Here is an 18,654-nt window from a genome sequence, read left to right on the forward strand (position 1 = left end):
ATGCTGATTATTACATTAAATAAATCAGTAAATAAATATTATTATGTTTAAAAATTTTCAACGTATTTTCTGTACAGGGATAGGGAAAAGTGGACGGAGCGCCAGAACTTCGTCAGTGACTTTTATAAGTATTGCTCCGCCGCACTACTGTACCCGCTGGGCGTTCGGTTGTACCTTATCAGACGCCAGACTAGCAAGACATTTACATAGAAACTTAATATTAATTCTAGACGTCCGTATTGAATATACAATTACAAAAACACTGTACACAATTATTACAAAGAAATTAATCGATTAACAAAAGTTGGATAATGGCAAATTAATATAACATAATTGCTTCGAATATACATCATATAAACATTCATTGTACATCGGACGTTGTACATTGTACTTCATACAAACGATATTTTCTGTACAATCTGATGATTATTATACGAAATAACATTTTATTTTATGGAAAACAAATCATCTTTTTTTAACTAGCAGTACTTAACATTACTGAGGCCTTATTTCCTTTTCTCTTTGAGTATTAATTTAAGAGTACAAAAATATATGTTTGACATATAAATAGGAAATAAATAATAAATAGACATAAATAGCAAAAATAAACATACAATAGCAAACATATTAATTAAAATCCCGGATTGGGATTATATTTTGTATTTTGTGTTTCATATATATGTTGTAATAGCAAACATATGTATGAAACATATGTTTGAGCAAAAATGTTGTTTTCATTTTAACGTGTGCCTAGTAGGTATTGTGTAGACTAACTAGGTAAATTGAGAAATGAAACATTAGGCCGATCTTTAATTGATCGGCCTAATGAATCTGCAAATTATCTACACATTTTTCGTATTACCCGATTTCAGGACTTCAACGGTGACATATACACCGGATACTTTTCAAATTGAGAACAACTGAGGCAAAAGTATGCATTAAACAAAGAAACTAAAGTTGTACTTTAAAAGGTTTGATGCTATAAAACGATAATTCAGTATATTTACAAAATATATTTTCATTAAAATTGTTTGCAATTTTAATGCTTCATTCTAGACAAAGAAACACTATATGTGAACACAATGTAGTACTTTCAACTTTTTACATTGAAATTGAAGAGATTTCAAACGATTTCATTGTCTTAACGTGAAGCTTTTCCTCAGTTTATCTTGAATATATTGATAATTTATCTTAAACCTTAGTTTGGAAGCTTAGCGTAATGTTAGCTAAAATAAATGTAATTGTATGTTTTACTTTAGCTGATAATTTATTGAATATGGGATTAGTAAAATACAGTATTTGGAAAAGTAAGAAATGAAATATGAATAAAACTCTTTGCCTGTATTATAAAATAAGAATATTCAATGACGCATAACAATGAAAATTGCTTGAAACACTTAAATTTAGCATGCGAATTTATCTGAGGGTTGCCCTTCGTTGAAAGAACTTTGCAAACATTAAAACTGAAATATATCAAAAACAGAAGTTTCCAATCCCGGATTGGGAATTTATCTTAGATGCCCACTTTAAGCAAATGTAACAAGAATCTCGAAACGTACTTGGAGATAAAACTTCAGGATAAACCCTTTTACCTACGACTTTAAGGAATAGTGCAGTAATAAGGAATAGTTTAAGGAAACACGCGAACACGTTTAAATATGCATTTGTTGAAAAAACTGTGCTTATAAGTTTAGAGAAGAAAGATATAGGCTGAGTTTATATGAAAGATTATTATTGAAAGAAAAATGATAGAATGAATAAACTGGGACTTTGGCGCTGTATGGTTGTACGTCAGATTACAGGACTAGGATTCTGTGGAAGTTTTTCCAACGTTGGTGCAGCCAGTAAATTTAGGTTGCCAGCCGACAGATGGTAACATTTCAGTATTCTAGTATTTCCCGTTTATGCTAAAATCATTTAGTGATTTAAAGTCATTTAGTGATTAATTAAAGGTATCTGAAATACCTGAAATAAACGTCAGTTCAAAATTTTATAGTACCTAGCAATCCTTCTGAATTAAAAAACATAACCTTATAATTATAGAAAATAAATATAAACTTGAGTTTTTCTTTCTGCATTCTTACTGTTATTTCTCATATGCGTTTATATTATATTTATTTTATTATATTTTAAAAGTTAAAATTCAGTTTATTTTTGTCGTGTTAAAAATGTGTTCTGGCTTCAGATCTTTCATTCGGCAGTTTAAATTTGAAACCATATTATTAAATCAACGATATATATATATATATATATATATATATCGTTGATTTGATATATATATTTGTGTGGTATCTTATGAAGACAAAATATATATATTATATATATATATATATATATATATATATATATATATATTATAAGACAATCCACGGTATTGAATTATAAATTTAAGAATATATAGTAATGACTTATAGAGCTAAATCTTCAAAACGTAGCTAAAAGTTCTTTAAATTTTATAGGATTTTAAATGTTTAACCTTTTAGCCAAATCTGGTTTCATAACCCATATTTAAAGTAGTGAATCATACATCGGATATAAATAATCACTGCGTTCAAGTATAAGCATGAAACACGCTTTTGTATGTATTATTAACTTAGCGGCCAGCTAGCATATGAATTAAATGTCCATATACGTTTAATATAAGGCCTATAGATAACCCGAAGAATGATCGATTAAAGGAAATGGACTGACATCATCGCTCTCAGCTACGGTGTGGTCATTGTGCTTATAGTCGAAAGCGAATATCCTAGCAGCTGAGGACGATGGTCCTCTAAGTTGAGAGTGATTCTCTACCCTGATGCATATTGCTTCGAGTAAGGCATTAGTACTTAGCCGGCGTGTCATAATACGATCGGTAACAACAACTCATAATTTTAAATCGCAATAGTTTACACTTATTTACATTTTTAATTCTGGAATAATCTTTACTAGAAGCCAGGCAATACAAATTTGGAAAATTTAATTTACGGCGTTTTGAAATATAGAAGACATATTTCAGAATTTCTTTGTCTCTCAGTTCTGCAAATTTTACGTTAATTTCAAAGGAGCTGAGGACATCAAAATTAATTTTCAATTCCTTAATATAGAAATATTAAACTTTAGCATGCATATGATGAAACATGCATGTAATGATTACATGTATGATGAGAACATTAGCATTTTAGAATAACTATTTTTCGTAAAGCAGTATAACAACAATTTTTTAAAAAGACAAAAATTTTACGCGAATTTAATGGGTATTATTCAATGAGCAATTATTCAATATCGTATTCAATTTATAATATATTTATGCATTTAGAAATTACGGCATGCCTTTGACAGTTGAGCTTAATTTTCCGTAGTATATTTATTCCTTTTTTTCTTCACAAATAATATGTGAATACTAGATATGGATGTGAGGGTTTTAAGTCCAGAATAGTTAAAGTAAGGAAAAAAAATTGAGTTAATTTATTCCGTCTTTTAATAAAAAATATACTAACTTTCAATATGAATACAAATATTTCGTTTTAGAGTCCTATCTAAGTAAGGAGCACATGATACATGACGTAAAATTTTATTTTAATACAAAATCTGCCTGCAAAGAAAATTTTGTATGCATGTATTTTATCTTTAATCAGCGCAAATTTATTTTGTACATTTCAAGTGATTTACTGCGTTAAATAATAATTTAAATTCACTGCGAGCTTCCATTTACACTCAGTGAGGAATAGAAAAGTTTTCGTAAGTTTAAATAGCATGTATTGACGATCGTCTCTTCCATTTCTCAATTAAATTTCTTCAGACCATTTAAAAACCGCGACGGGTGAGAATATGTTTCAGTTTCATAAAACAATATTTTTACATCTGACTGGATCTATTTTAAAAAGCATGCAGTTATGAGTCAATTAGCAGGTTTGTAAAATTATACTAAGTACTGGTGAGAAACGTATTTTTTATTAGGTATTCAATAGTCGATAAACAGCTATTTAACATTTATCAGAATTGTCTCGTTCTGTCTTGCTCATAACCATTGCTATCGGAAAATGAATTGTAGCCATTCAATCTAGCCATTGGATTCGGACTATATATTTCTTTACATTTTTTATCGACTTAGTGTAATCATTATACGTGACGTTTCTCTCAGAACGGAATTCGTTACATTTTGTATCGACTCAGTGTAATCGTTATATGCGACATTCTCTCAGACTGGAATTCTTGCAATGTTTGAATAAATTCTATAACATAACTTGAAATCTAAACGCCTATCATGTTTTATATGTATGATATAATCAAATGACAGTGGAAACATTGTTACTGAAGGTGACCAACAGATAAACGTTTGAATGGCTGGAGAATCTTCTGGATTTTATTTTGAATGACAGGAGAAACGTCTAGAAAAATATCTCATTTTTACAACTCTTATTTTCTTAATTTTTAATTTCACAAAGAAATTTTATTTATTTAGATTTACCTCAAATTATCTGAATCAGTGTTCCATGAACAAATGTTTATCTGTACTTCAGTATCATTGTCTCACAAAGAAACATGTATCCCTGTTATATTGTATACAGATAGTGTAATTGCATTTATATGTATATCCATGTGATAGTTCATCAATATATCTAAAGCGAAAGTGTTTTGTCTCCCTCGAAAACACTTGCACGAATACAAAGAGCCCTTATATATGAGGTTGTCTTGTATTCGAGACACGGCTGTATTTTAAACACTTTAACTTTTACATGTGGGCTATAAAAATTAATTTTCTGTGATAAAGCTACTCAGTCAACTAATCAATCAGGAAGTAACAGAAAAACAAATCGACCCCTTATTTCTCTGAGCCTTGTTTAATGCAGTCAACGCGTGCGACATTTTTGTCCCAATTCGCAGGAAAAGGTTAAAGCTTAGTTACAACTAGAATCCGTGTAGGACTTGAAAAGTCCTCTACAAAGGCATACCTCCCCGTAGGCAGATAGCCCTCGTGTGCTTTGCCTTAACCAAATAAATCCAAACTCAAGTAGAATCCGTAATCGTAATGAATTACTAATTACATTTCTGGAAAAACTGTCAAATATACAGATTTAGTAAGATAAGAATGAGAAGACAGAATTAGAAATTTTAAAATTAGATTGGTGTACGTTTCGACTTGGAAAAATTACAACGTTCCGTTAAAATGCACACAGAATGTTTCCATAAAACTAACATCAACAGAAGATTGATCAATAGAAGACTGACTACAGATTTCGCTGGCTTCAGGATTGAAGATAACCGCCTGGAAAATATTTATTAAAATTGTTATTTATAAAGCAATTACCATATTGTTCTAAAACGTGAAAACTTCGTAAGTGAAAAAGGTTCTGATTTTAAAGGTATTTTACGAGAAATGTAAAAGACTTGGTTATAAGAAATTCTGCTGTCTTAACCCTAATATGTTCATAGCGTTAAAAGAATAAGAAGCTTGTTTATGCACCATTTTTCTTTACACAACTCTAATATGTGTACAGTGCTCAATAAGAAATATAGTGAAATGGTCAAGTGCTATAACGGGAGGTAAAGCGAAGTTAATTCGCCCTCTATCTAACGTAAAAGTTAGTAAGTGCGTTAGTGGTTTCTATCGTAAAAGTTAGTGCGGGTCATATATAGAGTGCAGTTATTTACCATAATGATTATATTACCATAATGCGTTTTCACATGTATGGTTACCAGAATTTTATTTCAAGAGTGAGGTAAATACATTTTATATCCCGGACAGTACGTTTTGTCATTATAGCAAAAACTTTTAAATAAACTTTCTACCATTTATACGCTTATTTTGAAAGCGCTGGAAAATTTATCTAGGTGATCATCCAAAAAAACATTATTCACGAGATGTTTAAGCTGTGATTATTGCTGAGAACATTAAAATGAAGAACCCATCGAATGCAGAGCTTCTAACGCAATTTCGAAGAAAGATTGGATGTCGTATTTGCCAGATACCTCTCTCATGTTTGTGGGAGAAAGCAAATGAACATCCCGCCGGTCGAAAAACCTCGATCCGTAGAGATCTCCACCAGGTGAACGAATGGAGCCTGCTCCACACTGCGTGCCTCTGATCTCTCGGCGCTGTTTTAGCTCCACCCCTTCAGTATCTACGTTTTTCCCCGCTTTCATTCGCACAGTTGCCTTCTCTCTGTGCGGTCCATCGTTTCGGTCATAGTAGTGTCGCTCCTCTTAGAGACTGTTCACAAAGAAGACAAAGAATCAATAAAATAAATATAGAGTGCATTTATTTATTTATTATATATAATAGTTAAATTATCCTTTTTATTCTGGACACCAAACCAACCGCTGTGCTGGATTGCCGAAACAAGACTAGTTTTTCGGCGGATCGAATGATAAGCAACGAAATGCAGTTTTCAACCACATTATCTTCTGCTTGGTCAAATCCCATGCTGTTGTGGGTAAGGGACATTTTGTTGTTTTCATTAGTTCATTAGTTTGCTTATCAGGTCCCTAGATAAAAGTTTTGATTGGTAGACTCTCCAGCGAGGGGTTTAGTGACATTTGTTGCATTTCACGTTCCTCCGAACCCATGCTGCCGCAGGCCAAAAAGTGAAAAACTCTTCGTGTCATTCAGCAGTAAAACAACACGTTTCTTAACTTCTAATGTTCCTTAAAGTATGTGGAATTTAAGTTAAAATTTACCTGATTTACACTGGCTGAAAAGTTTCTTTTCCACCTGAGTTTAGCAGTGCGACTTTGTATTGAGGAAAGAGGCTTTAAATGTACAGAAGTTTAATGAAAGTTGAGAAAATTAGATTAGATCTATTTAAGCTTAAAATAACTCGCGCCATCGTTTTGGAATATTTATTAATTTTGTACAGAAAGTTCTTAATTACGCATTTTGCTAAAGTAAGGATTAATTGCTTAATTGCTAAATACCTTATTATAAATCCCTAGCGTAATAAAATAATCACAAAATAATTCTTAATTTCTTTGTTTCGCAAATAATTCTTAAGTTTATGTTTACTATGTATTTGACTGTTATTACATATAATTCAGAGTATTTTCATGGAAAAGATAATAAAATGTCCTGAATTGGGATATTCGTAAAAGAAAAGTATTTTAAAACTTTTTGTAGCTTAATTTGTAATATATTGTACGAAAGAAGCAAATTATATGAATCTTTCTTTTAACATTCTATACTGGGAAGGAAAGTTTCTTAGCAATTTTTTTCGCATTTTAATGCTTTATTTAAAGTTTAAATAGGACGTTCTTGAAAATCGTCAACAGTCCAGAATTCAATTCATTGATACTTAAGTAAGTTATTATAACTTCATTTTAAACCATTAGCTCAGTAAAATAATTACAAATAATTCTTAACGCTATGTTTTTTATGTATTTTACTGTTATTATGTATACTTCAGAGTGTTTTTTGAATAAGGTAATAAAATATCCTGAAATGGGATATTAGTAAAGAAAAATATTTTAATATTTTTAAGATTATTTCTCCCTGTAATAGATTGGACAATAGAAGCAAATTATATGCGTCTTTCTTTTAAAATTCTGTATTGGGAAAGAAGTTTTCTTAGCAACTTTTTTTTGCATTTTTTATGTTTTATTTAAAACATACGTAGGACTTCCTTGAAAATTGTCACCACTCCCGAATACAATGAAATGATGTTTGAGTAACTTACATAATTCACATAAATTATGTAAGTTACTTAAACATCACTTATTTAAACATTCAAGAACTTAAAACTCTTAGGGCGGATATATAGAACGAAAGTCAGAGTACCTACATATGCCTGAATTCTTGAATTTATGAAAATGTTCCAGATTAACAGATATTTAAGCGGTAATGCGAGTATGATTATAAATTTAATGTATTAATATACTAATAATAAAGCAGGAATTTTATTTAATATGTACTTAGTTTAACGGCACTGCTTCAGTTTCATCATACATCTACGGGTCGTTTTAATATTTAGCCTTAATGTTTAGCATTTTGATGTTTAAAATTTTTTATTTTCAGCGTTTAATCTCTTGTAATTACTGCTGTTAGAAAAATCAAAAATACCAATTGTGTGATTATTTTAGGCATATAAAATGATGATGTTTGGCTAAATGCTATACAGAAGATGAAAGTTTGTTTAATAACGTAGTCAAGTAACAGTACGCTAGGTAAAGAAACGCATTTCCTAGAATAAGAAATAGTATATCAATTCTTGATATACTTTTAAATGCGCATTCCTTTTTTATTTTTTCAATCAAAGTAAGTGTTTTAAATAAGAAATTCTAAAATATCTGAATGCTTCCGCATAACGACGTACAAGCTGAGGAACTTGAGTATGTAAATTATTATTTAAAGAAAAGTCCCAAACTTTGGGTCTTAAAGCAATTGTTAAAGGAAATAAAGCAATTCTATCCTTTAATGAGCATCTAACATCCTTATTTATCACTATCTTGTATAGGACTTCTTAACTATGCCTCAGTGTACATTTACAATTTGATTTAAGGGAATTTTAGAAATATGGTATTTCGTAAATTCAGTATTTTTACCATAGTGTTTAATTTTCTTTCTCTTCTCGTCATTTGCAAATGCGTTAAAGGGCATGAAATTTTGTAGAGCTCTATAATTTGTAAGATGTTGATATAAATAACATATATTTTAACAATTGAAAGTAATTTTCAATATTTGCGCTTATACAGTGAATTATGCTTGAGGGTATATAATACTTCCATGTTCATATGAGGAGTTTAAAATTATTTAATTGCGAATGGTTATAGGTATATAATAATAAAGAAAATTTCAAACCACATTAATAAATTATTTTTTAGTTGTTACTTTTAAGTGTAAACGTTTTAGGAAATCTATCAATTGGCATAAAGTACTTTTTGTGTATTATTTACTGTGTTTATAATAATCAACATATTCGCTTTTAAATTATAATTTACACATCAGTCTTATTTACTATGTATTTAAGTTCATGATTATTTAATTTACTTTATGTACTGTAACCTGAGTTGAATGTCTTACAAAAAAAGACAGGTTTATTAAAATTTTGAATGTTCTTAAATATAATAATATATGATGTAATTAAACTTAAAGGACTGTTTATCAGTAATTTATTAATTAATTTATTAATGGATAATATTCTTTTGGATTCACAACATATTTATTTATTATGAAAGCTTTCACGATTAAGTTGGCATTGGTATTTTATTGCAGATTAGTTGCAAGGAAATCTTTGCACCTTAATAGTAGTACTTTTTATTGTTTCACATTCTAGTTGTAATACAACAATGAAATATGTAGATATATTATTTGTACCATCATAAGAGAAATTTGAAATTATGTTTCCTAGATAAAATATATTTCGATATAGAACTATTTGCAACATGGCATTTTGAATTTTCGTAAAAGTGTGGGATTTCAGTAGGATATATAGTTCTTATGCAAATACGACTGCAAAATAAACAAATACTCAGATATAGTTATTTTGGTTAATATAACTACTTAGAAATTTAGGGCTTATTAAAAATCTGATTCTATGATCAGTATTAGAATTAAAAATATATATATATTAACATAATTTGGCTTCCTTAATCAATTAAACTCGTGTTACAGCAACTAGTGTGTATGCAGCATTCGATAAAAGCTAATAATCTGAATACAAATTGACACTTTTAGACAAAAATTAATGAAGTTTTTTATCTTCTTTATTATTACCATTTAAAGGAAGTTTTAAGAAAAATAAAATGTTTGTATAGAAAGATTTACAAATTTTATAAACTAATAATATAAGTTACATTACAGTAAAAGAAATACATCGAATGCTTTTCTTCATAACATTAAGAAACTGAAAATAATTTTCAGATTAAAATATGATCTTTAACTATTTTGTAGTCTGATAAGAAGTTATCACAAAGCCCAAGTGCACTTGAGGAAAAATTTCTCAGAAAACGTCAAGTGCTAAACATGTCTTAAAGTTTACCCTGCATCATTTTGGACCTCTTTTATTCAACTAAAATTACATTTGCTCATTCATTCAAGTCTATCGTCTTCAGAATAATCCCTTTTAACAAGCGACTTCTTATTTTTTTAAGCAAACATTGTCGAGTATCTTACGATTGGATATAATCTTTAGCCTTTCTTCCTAAACGGAGAAAAAATATGTTTTTATTTGAAATCAAATGAGACACTTAACTCAAGATGTGGTAAAACTACATTATTTTAATACGTATTTAATACTAAAAGATGTTGAAAGTTATGAGTAGATCGCTTTATTTCTCAACAATACTTTGTACTATCCTATGTTGCATATTGTGGAAAGGTACTTAAATCCAGCCTTCAAATGCCTTTTCTTAAAACGGGTTTATTTATCTTCAGTTGCGGCATTTAAGTTTCTTTTTGAAAGAAATCTAATAAATCTGACTTCTTTTCAAGACAAACGATATTTTGTAACGGCTCAGAAAATTTCAATAATAATATGTTTTCAATTTCTTTAGCCTTTTAAAGTTCTTCTTATTTCTCCTGCACTTATTCAATAAATTGATCATGAAGAATCAAAGCGTAATTTAAAAGCCAGACATAATGAGGTACTTGAATATTACAAAAAGATTTCTTTAAGCTCCAGCTCCTACATTCAAACAAAATACTTTATTATTTGGCGTAAGCGGCCCTAAACTTTGTTCGCAGTTTTGGTCTTTCCTTTCTCAATTTAGTACGGCTCTTAATATCACCTTAATGAACCCAATCTGAGAACTTTCGGGAAGGGTTGCAAAGAATACTTTTATGCCATTAATTTTTTTTCTATTCTTACATGAATATTCAATTATTCGCGTTTGTTTTCTTGAAGTATAGAAAAGGAAGAAGTTTGTGTTTGGCGTGCCCTTCGAAATTATGGTAGGAATTAACCCGTTTATGTTTTCACAAATTAAGTAGTTCAAACTTTTTAACTCATTATAGACAAATATTTATATTAATGAAAAATATAATAGCTTAACGGTTTCAGAACTTCCCTTTCCTTAATTTTTAAATAGTATTACAGTAATAGCTGTTGACACAATTTTATGGAGATATAATAATTTAGATGCCATTACAAAGTTCATTGACTAAACTCTAATTGTTAAACTTAATAAAAGGCAAAAATTATAATAATAGAATATAGCATTTCTATGAATTTCATAACTAGGATATTCAAGAACGAAATAAAAGATTCTCAAATGTCGTGATAGTTTGGTACATTAGCATATGTTCAGTAGCATGGTATTTCTAAAATGCGAAATACATAGCAATGATCACAAAACACCAAAACAGCACATAAAATATTCACGAGAATGGAAACTAAAATTATACTAGCCTTAATTATACAACTTACATACGGATAAAAGAAATAAATTATTTATGACATTTCTGATTTAATGTCATATAATTCTTTTAAGGTAGTTTACGAAATATTTGCATTTAGAAACCATTTATTACATTTTAAATTTTAATTTAAATTACAAAAATCCACTCAGAGTCATTGAATATTTAAATAGCCATGATATTTATATTATTTGTCCTTATTTTCAAAATTTCTAGACAGTAAGTAGACATTTTTAGATAACTACAGGAAATATTACACATGAATTTTGGTAACGCTAAGGAAGATGCTTCGATATACTGTAGATTGTGTTAAGAACTTGCTTAAGTTGCTTTTTCCTGTCTGAATAATAATTAATATAATATTAATTAATTAACTTGATATAATAATTTGGAGTAATATAATTAACGGGATTTTTTTAAATTTTATATCTAAATCTGAATTGAGGGACCTTAATATTCCGTTTTTATCAGAGATATGTCTTAAAACTGACAGCTCATCAAGCAAAATTACCCGTTTACCATTTTATCCCATACTGTAGAGACGAAGATTTTGAGTGAGGTTATTCTACACAAAACGGACTTCGTAGCAGGTACTTCGCATCTTGAATTAGACAGCATGCGTTTTAACATCAGTGAAAAACTAAGATGGTTTTTAACTAAATTCTAATACGCTGAATAATAGTTGCAAGACATACAATTAGCTGACTAGTTTTCGCTTTTTAAATTTCAGTTTTTCACTCGGCCCTAGATTTCAAAAGCTTAGAAAATCCGTAATACTGCAGACGTTACTCTTCGTTGAATGGAGTCGAAATTTTGAATTAGTGTTGCAAGATTTGACAACAGATGCCCTGGAGAGGTACTCCAGCGTCAGATCCTTATTTAATTTAGCGGACGCACTTATTCAATTTAACGCGTGCTTGTCTCAGCAGGCACTTTCGCGTTAATTACGATACACATTAATTTCTTGAATCAAATATAATTAAGCGGAAACTATGCTCATTATTTCGTTAATCATACTGCATTTCAATATGTCAGAAGCCTTATGTTCCGAATTTAAATGAATTATTAGAAACAGAAGATTTTCATCATTTGCAATTCTTTTTTCCATAATTTTAGAAGCATACTTAAACTGATATAAGGAAAGAGACATTAAGAGTCATCTAGAAGAACATGCATGTACAGGAACATTAAAATGCATCCGATATCTTTAGAAAAGTAGTTACTTTGTTTCATAAAAATGTATATTTGTAACTAGATCTTGAATTTCTAGATCATTTAGAATTCAGAACGTTAATGCTTGAAGACCTTGAGGTAACTTTGTTTATTGTTGTTTTATCTAACACATCTAACTCTATCAATGATGAAATTCAGTTTGTCCTTTTATTTATAGTACACCTACTACGCAAATTTAAATCTCAAGAGGAAGAGATCATTGCTAAATGCAAACCGATACATTTTCACCCAAATTTGAGTGGTGCAATATTCTAACTTTACGCATAAAATGAAAAGTATTATTTAAATTTTATGTCTAGAGTTTAACAACTACATAAATTTAGAAACTAACCAGGAAAGAGAATTATTTTAAAAAAAGGAAAGGGAAATATTTAAAATGTATTAAAATATTTTTTGAATATAAATCTATAATTCGAAAAGTAAATAAGTAATTTTGGGAAGGAAGTTAAGCCTACTTAAGATATCTTTAACAAGAAACAGTTTAGATGTAAAGATAAATGAGAAACTTTCTTAAATTGAAAATACATATGGATGAGACCTTGTTTGAGAAAATTTAACTTCTTCAGCCAATTTCTTTACCTGCTAGTCGCAACAGCAAAAAATACCAAATATTTTGATCGAAGAGTAAAAGACATTTAATATCCCTCGGTATTGTAATTAAGCAATTAGTCTTTAAGATGAAAGTTCAAAACTAACAGACATTTTGCAAAAATATGTTGGAAAACATATCCCATCATTTTAGAGACAAGGTGAGAATATGCATATATTCCATTTCATAAAGGAAGGACATCAGCTTCGATTAAACATTTGATTAAAATGAAAATAAAAAGATTTCTGATATTTCAATTGTCGAATGATTAAAATGTTGAAGAAAGTTACTGAAAAATAAGATACAAGTTTCATGTGTAATTAAGTTACAGAATTAATGTGCTGGAAAGTAAAATTCAAAATTAAAAATATTGAACACACAATTAAAATTTCGTTAAATTTTGATTAGTTTCCCGCAGCTAAACCTTTTCATAATCCAAAATACATATTCATTGATTAATTATACGTATACACATCCGGCGTTTTTTATTTTGTTTGCTGCAAGAAGCAATTTTTTCTTATCCAGATTTTATTTAGAACTCTTAAAACCGATATCTAGATACTGCAAATTTCAGCACTAGCAATGTTTCGACGAAGCTACTATTTAATAAGTTATGAGATTTTGGAAAATATATTGCAAAAGCAATATTGACAAAAATCTATGGGATTAGAGCGTCAAATATATATTAGAATGGAACAGATGCAAAACGGGTATTACTTAAACCATATCCATTTAAAATAATTTAATTAAATTATTTTAAATAGCATAATCTTATTAAAAATATATGAGAATGGAATAGATTCAAAACAGATATTACTTAAACCATATCCATTGAAGATTATGCCATTTAAAATAACTTTTTGACTAAAATTTCAGAACATTGCACTTATTTATAAATTTAAGTGAAGCCTATTGTATTCAAATTTTGCTTCTTAATCAAATACAGTCTTTATGTATGAGTGTTGTAAAGTGAAAAATAATTCTGTTATAATTTCATGATAAAAATAGCTTTTTGTGAGTAAACTATTACGCAAAATTTGCATGCATATTAAAGTCGGTATTTTATCTGCTTCTGAAATTACTGATGTTAAATACCAAGAATTGTTTCCAGGTTAAATAATCATTTTACAAGAAGAAAATTAATATTCCTATATTCGGTTACTACTAATTATTAATGTGTAAACTACTAACTAATGATATTCGTAAAAACTACTAACATACTATCGCACCATTACAGCATACTATGTCATCTTTATTGGCTTTGAGCTCTCCAATTATCAAGCAGTTGCACTTGTTTGTATGTTCAGAAGACCAGTCGTCTGTACTTGTTTGTAAACTACATATTTTAAAAACAGAACAGCAAGTTAAAAAACAATAATTACTGGATAATGAAAGTTATAGCTAACATATTCATTCAAGGAGGCATAAATTTTAGCCTGAGCTAACATATTATTTAAAATAAAATAAATTTATTTTTCAGTTCAATTCTAATAATAACTGTATTTGAGAATGCTCCTAACTAGACAATCTTTAAGCTTCTAAAGATGCTGATTTTATCTCACAAGTACAAAAAAGAACAAAGTTTATGCATTACGCCGAAACAACATTAAGCGATTTATCGTAAAAAATATAATGGAATATTTGATATCATAACGGTGATAAATTAATTCACAATAGCTGTGGTAATTTAATCAGGACAAGGTACATCCCTGTATTGACTCATATTTACCTATATCACACAATTTATATGATTATTTCAATCTACCGTATTTTATCATGCATCTGAGCATTTTAACATTAAGTTCCCTATTAAAATATTAATATTTTATCAAACCATCCCAAATGTTTAATCCTGAAACATATGCAAAAAACATATGCCTGTTTTCTGAAACATATGCAAAAAACATATGCTTGTTTCCTGAAACATATGCAAAAAACATATGCCTGTTTCCTGAAACATATGCAAAACACATATGCCTGTTTCCTGAAACATATGCAAAAACATACAAATATGTAAATAAATAAAAAAAGTATAAATAAGTAAAATACAATAAAAATAAAAATAAAAGCACATACATAAACACACACAAAAATACGTACAAACGGGGGAGCGAATGTTGAATCTCAGTAGCATTTCAGCATGTAGAAAAATAACATTAGGATAAAATAAATTAAAACAATTAACGATTTTTTCGAAAAACTGTAATATGAGCTATGTTTCACGTCACGAAAAATAATTTTTGTGTTTCGAATTGTGAATGCAAATATCTCTCAATTCAATATTCAGTTACGTTTAGATTTTTAATTTAGATAAGCAAAATAATTAACTGAATGTGCAGAAATGGAATTACAGCGAAATATAAATATTTAATAATACTGAATATATATTTGATTTATTTATGCTAATTAATCGGAATAAATTAATTTCATCTTCGTAACCTCTAGTATTATGAAATTAGGGATATATAAATAGTCGCGAAAGGGATGTGGGAGATATGAAGGAATTATCTCCGAAGACATTAATTTATGAAAGTTGGCTAGCTTCTCCGAACTAATTAGAAATTTTATCTGATAACTGAGAAAGAAAACAGAGGTAAATTCAATTTATTATTAGCTGTTATTTTTGTTTTCGTTTCATCATATATTCTACTCGCTACCCAAGTTTGAATTCATGTATTGCATTGATCATATATTGTTTAAAAATAATGATATGATTTTAGTTTCTAAGTGAAATAACAGTAAAGGCAATAACATTTAAAACAAGAATTTCAAAATATTATGCCATTTAGTATCAGAAAGCTAATTATTTGCGTTACGCTTTAAAAATATATTCTATTTTCCGCCAAATTTTCTAGTTTTAATTACGGGTTAGACCTCATTTGCTGTTCATGTGCAGTTTTTTAGCATTTAATTATCTTATTATCTTTTAAATATTTTTATTCCTTTGAAAACTCTTCGACCCTCACATTTAACTATTTCAAATTCAAATTTCCTGCTCTAAATGGATTTCTTCACATTTTAGATAATTTATCTAATAATGTAATGTGTTTTACACTTTTGTATCGCTTTCCAAAGAAATGAATATATTTTTATTTAGAATGAATTTTTTGTTTTTCGTTTATCTCTTACTTTGTGACTGTATTCGAAATATAATTCAAAAAATAATTCCATTTCTATGCAGTTAACTTAAATAAAAGCATTTAGTTTTTAAAATTCAGTTAAAAAGTGAACAAAAAATATTATTTAATTACAGCTACATTAAAAAGTAATTAATGAGGTTAATAATTACATGCAAAATGAAATATACAGGTCAACATAAATAAATGTAAAAAAATCAGACAGATTAAAAACATTTATTTCATACTTTCTTAGCAGTGCTTTAAAGTCAATGTATCTTATATGCAGAAGCATTTTAATATACTTTGAGTTGTTTCAATATAATGTTTTAAGCATTCACTGGTAAATGAATGCACAGTCAATGTAAACACATACTGCTATAAATGAAAAATAACTAAAACCATAAAAGAGGTACTTTCCCTCGCAGTTTATAAACTGATGCTTTGACCACTAAATTGTGTAATACTTCGTTCATGAAATTTTATATTCCATGAATACAAAGTAGTTATGTAAGTTGAATTTTCTTCGCATAATTCCAAATTAATAGCAAAATGATTATTTGTTACATAATAAAATACTTCAAATGTTCAGTAGTGTTAAAGCGGGCGGTATCAGCCTCTGGTTCGTTTTTTAAAAGTTTCATAAACAAAAATTTATTAAAGGATCATAAAATGTTTGAGTAAACTTGAGAAAATATCTTGAATTTAAAGTTAATCATTAGTAAAAATCATTGACCATAACAATCAATTACGAATAATTGCGCACTGAGAATGAAAAGGAATCTATGTGCATATACAGAACAACAAATTTGATACAAACCGCAGTTATTTTAAAATACGCTGTTAACTAAGCTAAGATTTGACAGTGCATCCATAAATGCTGAGAAACGGAAAAAATAAACGTAATCGATACTCGCACTTAAATAAAAGTTTCAAATTGCAAGTGGCACAAAATCAAAAAGTTTAGTTAAAGTAAACATCATTGCCATGGTTAAATTAAAAGAAAATATAAAAACAAAATAATCAAACTTTTCAAGTCAGCTGTTTCTGAAAGTTTCTTGATCGAAACAAACAGATTAAAATCATTGCTATGTTCTTATACAACCAACGAAAAGTATTGCCGTTTGTGTTTAAATTCTAATGTGATTTTGTTATTACATTTATACATATATTATTTGAAGTTTTACAAAAAGTCATTATATACAAAACTTAAAAGTTACGCTTATACAATTATTTAAGTTTTCATATGATGAACTTATTTATACTTAAAGATGTTGATATAGATGTTAAACGAGTGTTCTGAAAGAATTCCGATTAAAATAACCAATCTGGCTCAGCTTCTAACAAATCTAGGGAACTTCATTTACATTTTGCTATCTGACATGACAAACTGAACTTGCAATTTCATTAACAGACACACACTGGTATTCAAATAAAATATCTTTAGAAACGTGTCAGTTATGTTTCGAATTTTAAAGATGCCTTTTTATGAGAATTAAAATTGAAATATATATCAAAAATATACTTCAGTGTATGAATGTGAATTTTTAAAAATCTTACTTTTCGGTTCATACTTCAGCTAAGCAGAAAATATTCCAAAAATTTATTTTTCTTTTAAGTAACTCTAATCAAATTAAATCAAAGCTGATATTAAATGCATTCAATGAAATCGCTATAAATACGTCGAATGTATTATGAAATCTTAGCGAGTAAACTAACTTAGCGAGTTAGTTAGTACAGCCGCAGAAGTAGTTTTTAACTATGCCATCGTTCATGTTCTTGAATTACAATATTTATATTATAATAATATTGCTTATAAACATGCCAGATATTCATACTTTGTATTACAGAATTTATTGCTGTTTTAATTTTATGTACTTCAGTTACGATCATTAGAAACTGAAAAAAAAAAAAAAAAAATAATAATAATAAATAAAAGTTTGTAAATATCTAAGTTACTTGTTTTCTTTGTGTTTCAGCTTTGACTGTGTAAATAATTTTATTACATTTAATCATAATATAGGGAGTTCAATTCAAGAGGTCGATTTTAATTTAGTAAAGATCTCAGAAATAATTACTTGGACTTTCTATCGTACATAAGTTATAACTTAATTCTAGTTATCTGTATGCACATTTGTATTTGTGCTGTTCTACTTAAAATGTAACATAGTCTGGGAGGGGATTTCGTAGGGAAGCAGAAAATGCGGTGATCATCTGCGTCTTTTCTTCGTCTGCCTTTCGTCTGACATTTTGCCCGTCTGCATGTCTTTTTGTCAGTCTCTTTAATACCGGTGGCGTCAGTTGCCGTAAATGACCTTGTTAATCTTTTAATATTGACGTCATGGCTACATCGCTAAAGTAAATGACTTTGAACTCTCGATGCCTTC

The 18,654-nt window shown here is 28.6% G+C and overlaps 1 protein-coding gene across 1 annotated transcript in view; it reads left to right on the forward strand.

Moving 5' to 3' along the window:
* Positions 1 to 6,123: 6,123 nt before the first annotated feature.
* Positions 6,124 to 18,654, forward strand: part of LOC146992719 (uncharacterized) — a 256,771-nt gene continuing 244,240 nt past the window's right edge. Inside the window, exon 1 of the mRNA XM_085808791.1 lies at positions 6,124 to 6,416. Coding sequence (XP_085664917.1) covers positions 6,348 to 6,416 — 69 coding nt within the window. The 5' untranslated portion in view covers positions 6,124 to 6,347. The remainder of the gene's footprint in view (positions 6,417 to 18,654) is intronic.

Source organism: Stegodyphus dumicola, chromosome X2, assembly GCF_044657685.1.
Source record: "Stegodyphus dumicola isolate Sdum_Otavi_A_Nest chromosome X2, ASM4465768v1".
NCBI classification, from domain to species: Eukaryota; Metazoa; Arthropoda; class Arachnida; order Araneae; family Eresidae; genus Stegodyphus; species Stegodyphus dumicola.